Source organism: Penaeus japonicus, unplaced genomic scaffold (genome assembly GCF_977035675.1).
Source record: "Penaeus japonicus unplaced genomic scaffold, GWHDUDI00000001_assembly GWHDUDI00000024, whole genome shotgun sequence".
NCBI classification, from domain to species: domain Eukaryota; kingdom Metazoa; phylum Arthropoda; class Malacostraca; order Decapoda; family Penaeidae; genus Penaeus; species Penaeus japonicus.
Genome location: NW_028234426.1, coordinates 15915921 through 15921570, shown reverse-complemented (window position 1 = coordinate 15921570; position 5650 = coordinate 15915921). Strand labels below are relative to the sequence as shown.

Here is a 5650-nt window from a genome sequence, read left to right as displayed (position 1 = left end):
TATATATATATATATATATATATATATATATAATATATATATATATATATATATGTATATATATATATTCATATATATATATATATATATGTATACATGTATATACATATATATATATATATATATATATATATATTATATATATACATTCACGGGGTGGGATTCCTTTTAATATTAGATATAATTATTTGTTTATTTATGTTTACAATATCATCATTTTCATATCATTAACCTAAAATAACAAAATCCAAAGGCTTCATTCAGTACGATGAGACACAGGAAGATATATATATATATATATATATATATATATATATATATATATATATATATATATATAAAAAAAATATCATCAATATATATATATACGTATAGTACATATATATATATATATATATATATATATATATATATATATATATATATATATATATATAAACCAAATGTCATCAGAGTAACGCCCACTTAATGCGGCAGCAGCTGCGTCCTCCTGACGAGCCTTCTCGATCTGGGCGAGGGCGTGGGCGGGGAGAGGGTGGGGCGTGGGCAGCAGGTCGGACTCGACGAGGTAACCAGCATCGTCGGCGACGAAAGAGACTTCGGCGGGGGATCCGTCGGGGAAGGTGAAACTGAACGCAAATCAGAGAAACTTCATTATCAAATAAAATTTGATCTATAGAACTGGTCGATGAATTATTCATCTGATTATATAGATCACAATGGAATTTGAAATAAGAGGCTTCACCTATTACTTCAGCGAATGTGTCAAAACCAATCATGCTTTGTACTAACGACCATCCTCCTTGCATTGCCACCGCGCCTGATGGTCCTTGAGGAGCACCTTGTTCCTCACGCTTGATGCCATTGCCAGTCTCAAACTCGAAACTGTACACTCCAGACGCATCAGGTCCCTCACGCTCGTCCTCCAGGATGGGAATGACTGGACCTGACTGTGTCCCGTAAAGACCATAGAACCCGGTCTGGGGTGGTCCGTAGTGGTCCGGGGCTGCAGCAGCCACAGCCGCTAGAGCGCAGAGTAAAATCTTCTGTTGATATATAAGAAAACATTGAATATGACAAAAGTATATAAATGAATCAAATAGTTTTCTAATCAACTGAATTATTCCTATTAGAATATATGATTCAGGGTGATGTGCTTTTTGGAAATATTCACTAGTTAGCTTACCGAGAACATGTGGATGAGATCCCGATCCATGTGCCATTCTAGCACCAGGTGGCTCTCCCTGTCTACAGGGACTTCCTGTCTTCTTCAAGGTGACATTCCTCCTTGCATGTTATTTTTAGTATTTTTCACAATACTTTTTAGAATACTTCATCGGCTACTCTGCGAAAATATTTAGAAACAAATAAAACAATGTGTGTGTGTATGTAAATATATATATATATATATATATATATATATATATATATATATATGTACACATATATGTATATATATACATATATATTTATATATATATATATATATACATATATATGTGTGTGTGAGTGTGTACATACGTATATACATATATATATATATATATATATATATATATATATATATATATATATATATACATAGATAGATATATATTATATATATATGAATATATATAGATAGATAGATAGATAGATAGATAGATAGATAGATATACTTATATATACAGTACATATTTGATGTATGGATATATAATATAAATACATGTACATTACCATCCATGATACATACATGTATACATGCCAATACAGATAAATAAACATAAGTATATAATCATCTTTTCATATGCATTACAAAAATGTATTTAAATATATATATATATATATATATATATATATATATATATATATATATATATATATATATATATACTTATATATACAGTACATATTTGTATGTATGGATATAAATATAAATACATGTACATGGTCATGCATGATACATACATGTATACATGCAAATACTGATTAATATACATATACATATAATTATCATTTTATATGCATTACAAAAATTGAACAATTTACTTGGTGATATTTCAACTTACAGAAAGGCGACGAGAGGCGAGGCGAAAAGGGAAGCTGACCGTTTCAAGAAGAAGGCAAGGGACGTACTCCTCCGCTCGGCCCGAGGAAAGCGCCTCCTTCACTTACTAGAGGAGGCACCCCGCACCCCTTCCATGAGGGGTCTCCCGAAGATACACAAGCCTGGTGTACCGATGAGACCTATTACCTCTGGCATTGGCAGCGCTCCCCATCGTTTGGCTAAATGTCTGGCTAAACCCCTCTCTGGCGCCATGGGAATTATCAGTGATTCCCACCTCAGGAATTCCGACGATCTCATCAAACGACTCCAAAATTCTAGGTGCAGAAATAAGAAACTGGCTAGTTTTGACGTCAAATCCCTCTTCACCAATGTTCCTACTGACGGAGCCGTCCGAGCAGCTGAAAGGGTCGTCAGCACCATGGAAGATAGTTTGCTCCCGCTGCCTGAACACGACTTCATAGAACTCGTGAAACTGTGCGTGAGCTTCGGGTCTTTCGAATTTGCAGGAGAGGAGTATCGACAGGTCAGCGGTCTCGCTATGGGCTCACCACTAAGCGCGGTTCTGGCCTGCCTCTTCATGGAAACACTAGAAAAAGACCACTATATGAACATAATCGGCAGACATTCGACTTGGCTTCGATACGTAGATGACGTCCTGGTAATCGTCCCTAGGAGATCGTGCTTACATCAAACGCTTACGCAACTGAATGCCGTGCACGACAAGATCCAGTTCACCATAGAGGAAGAGGAATGTCAGAAGCTACCTTTTCTCGATACTGTGATCCATCGGGGCGATGACGACCTACGTTTTTCAGTATACAGAAAGCCAACGAACAAAGATGATTTCATACACTATTACTCCGCACACAGTAATAAAACTAAATCAGGAGTCGTTATAGGATTCTTCCTCAGAGCTTTGAGGATATGCAGCCCTGAATTCCTAGACGATGAAATGAAGTATATTACTGAGGCATTTATGAAGCACAAATACCCTAGGGGACTTCTTCTGAAACTCCGAAAGAAGGCGGAGTTCATTATAACGAGGTCAAGAACCGAAGCCTCTTCCCCTTCAAAGTTCCTAGTGCTACCTCAATGCAACATCTCTGAGGCGGTAAATAGGTATTTCGGAAGCTCCATCAAGATCGCCAACACTTCCGGTGCAAAAATAGGTGATTAATACGCACAGAAAGCGTCCACAAAGAATCCTGACAGCGCCTTATATTGCATACCATGCAACGGATGCGAGAAAGCATATTATGGTGAAACAGGACGTGGATTCAGCACCAGGATCAGTGAACATCGAGCCGACGTCCGACACCACAGAACATCCAACGCCATGGTGGTACACGTAGATGAAGTATATATACATGATGTATGTATTTATATGTATATTTATAATATATATATATATATATAATATATATTATATATATATATATTAATATATATATGTATAATTATATATTTCAATATATATATAATATTATATTGTATACATTGGTATTATACATATTATATATATAATATTATATATATATATATATATTATATTTAATTTCACGGGGGTTGGGATTCCTTTTAAATATTTAGATATAAATTATTGTTTTGAATTTACATGGTTTTACAATATCATCATTTTTCATATACATTTAAAACCTAAAATAAACAAAATCCAAAGGCTATCATTCAGTTACGATGAGAACACAGGAAGATATAAGATTATATTAATATATATATATATAATTATTATAATTTAATATATATAATATTATATATGAATATATTAATAAAAACAAATATCATCATTATAGACATTTTTATTAACGTATAGTTACATATTTTATAAATTTATATATATATATAGTATATATTATATATATAATAAAACTATATATATATATATAATAAACCAAATGTCCATCAGAGTAAGTAGGAGTAAAAAACGCCCACTTAATGGCGGCAGCAAGAGCTGCGTCCCCCCCTCCCGACGAAGAGCCTTTCCTCGATCTGGGCGAGAGGCGCCGCCCGCGTCCGTGGGCGGGGGGGAGGAGGGAGTGAGAAGGAGGGGAGGTGGTTGGGCGGAGGGAGAGGGTGGGGGCGCGGCGCGTGGGCAGCAGGTCGGACTCGACGCCGGTAAAAACCAGCATCGGTCGGCGACGAACGAAAGAGGACTTCGGCGGGGGAAATCCGTTTTCTGGGAGAAGGTGAAAAACTGAAAACGCAAAATCAGGAGAAAAACTTCATTATCAAATTAAAATATTTTTTGATCTATAGTAGAAAAACTGGGTCGACGGATGAATTATTCATCTGATTATATAGATTCACAATGGAATTTGAAAAAATAAGAGGTCTTTTCACCCTATTACTTCAGCGAATGTGGTCAAAAAAAAACAAAACAATCATGCTTTGTTAACTAACGAACCATCCTCTCTTGCATTTTGTCACACCGCGCCTGCTGGGTTCCCTTGAGGAAGCACCTTGGTATCCTCACGCTTTGATTGCCATTGCCAAGTCTCAAACTCGAAACAACTGTACACTTCAGGACGCATCAGGTCCCTCACGCTTCGTCCCTCCCCAGGATGGGAATTACTGGGGAACTGCTGTTTGTCCCGTAAAACGGACCCATAGAACCCTGGTCTGGGGTGTGGGGTCCGTAGTGGTCCGGGGGCTGCAGAGGCAGCCCACAGCCGCTAGAGCGACAGACAAGAGTAAAATCTTCTGTTGATTATAATATAAGGAAAAAAAACATTGAATAGGACAAAAGTATATCAAAATGGAATCAATATAGTTTTTTCTAATCAAAAAACTGAATTATTCCTATTTAAGAATATATGATTCAGGGTTTTGATGTGCTTTTTGGAAAATATTCACTAGTTACGACTTACCGAGAACATTTGGTTGGATAGATGAGATCCCGATCCATGTTGTCCATTCTAAGCAAGGATTTCAGGTGGTGGGCTCTTCTCACCTGGTCTACAGGGCGACTGCACTGTCTTCTTCAAGGTTGAACATTCCTCCTTTTGCATGTGTTATTTTTTAGTAATTTTTTTTCAACAGAGTGGACTTACTTTTTAGAAATACTTCATCGGCTACTCTGCGGAAATATATTTAGGAAGATAAACTAAAAAATTATTAAAATCAACTGTGTGTTTTGTGTTAATATGTAAAAAAATTATATATATATATTATATATATATATATATAAATATATATTATATGTACCTAACCATATATGTATATATATACACCATATAATTTTATTAGATATATAATATATATAACATCATTATTATGTGGTTGTGTGGATTGTGTACATAAGGTGTTGTACATTATATATATATATATATATAATATATATATATATATATATATATATAATTATATATATATATTACATATATTTAATATATACTATGTATGTATGTAGGTATGAATATATATTAAGATAGATTAAGATCTAGATAGATAGAATAGTTAGAATAGATATACTTATATATACAGTAACATATTTGTATATGTAAATGGATATAAATATAAATACATGTAACATTAACCATCCATGATTACATACATGTATACAGTTGCCAATACAGAATAAAATAT

The 5650-nt window shown here is 34.6% G+C and overlaps 1 protein-coding gene across 1 annotated transcript; it reads right to left on the bottom strand.

Moving 5' to 3' along the window:
- Positions 1 to 149: 149 nt before the first annotated feature.
- Positions 150 to 4970, bottom strand: LOC122267015 (pupal cuticle protein 27-like). Its single transcript, XM_086551128.1, has 6 exons — positions 4933 to 4970; positions 4609 to 4737; positions 1187 to 1268; positions 793 to 1046; positions 441 to 629; positions 150 to 165 (listed from the first exon to the last, which is right to left on the bottom strand). The coding sequence occupies exons 1-6, from the start codon at positions 4968 to 4970 to the stop codon at positions 150 to 152; spliced, it is 708 nt and encodes a 235-aa protein (XP_086407254.1).
- Positions 4971 to 5650: the final 680 nt, after the last annotated feature.

Bases quoted from the DNA above. Each gene is read 5' to 3' on its own strand.
- LOC122267015 (XM_086551128.1), bottom strand. From the start codon at position 4,970: ATGGATCGGGATCTCATCTATCCAACCAAATGTTCTCG. The intron at 4,738-4,932 runs GTAAGTCGTAAC...CTGTCGCTCTAG, and splicing joins TATCCAACCAAATGTTCTCG to CGGCTGTGGGCTGCCTCTGC. The intron at 630-792 runs GTTAGTACAAAG...ATTTGCGTTCAG, and splicing joins GCAATGCAAGGAGGATGGTC to TTTCACCTTCCCCGACGGAT.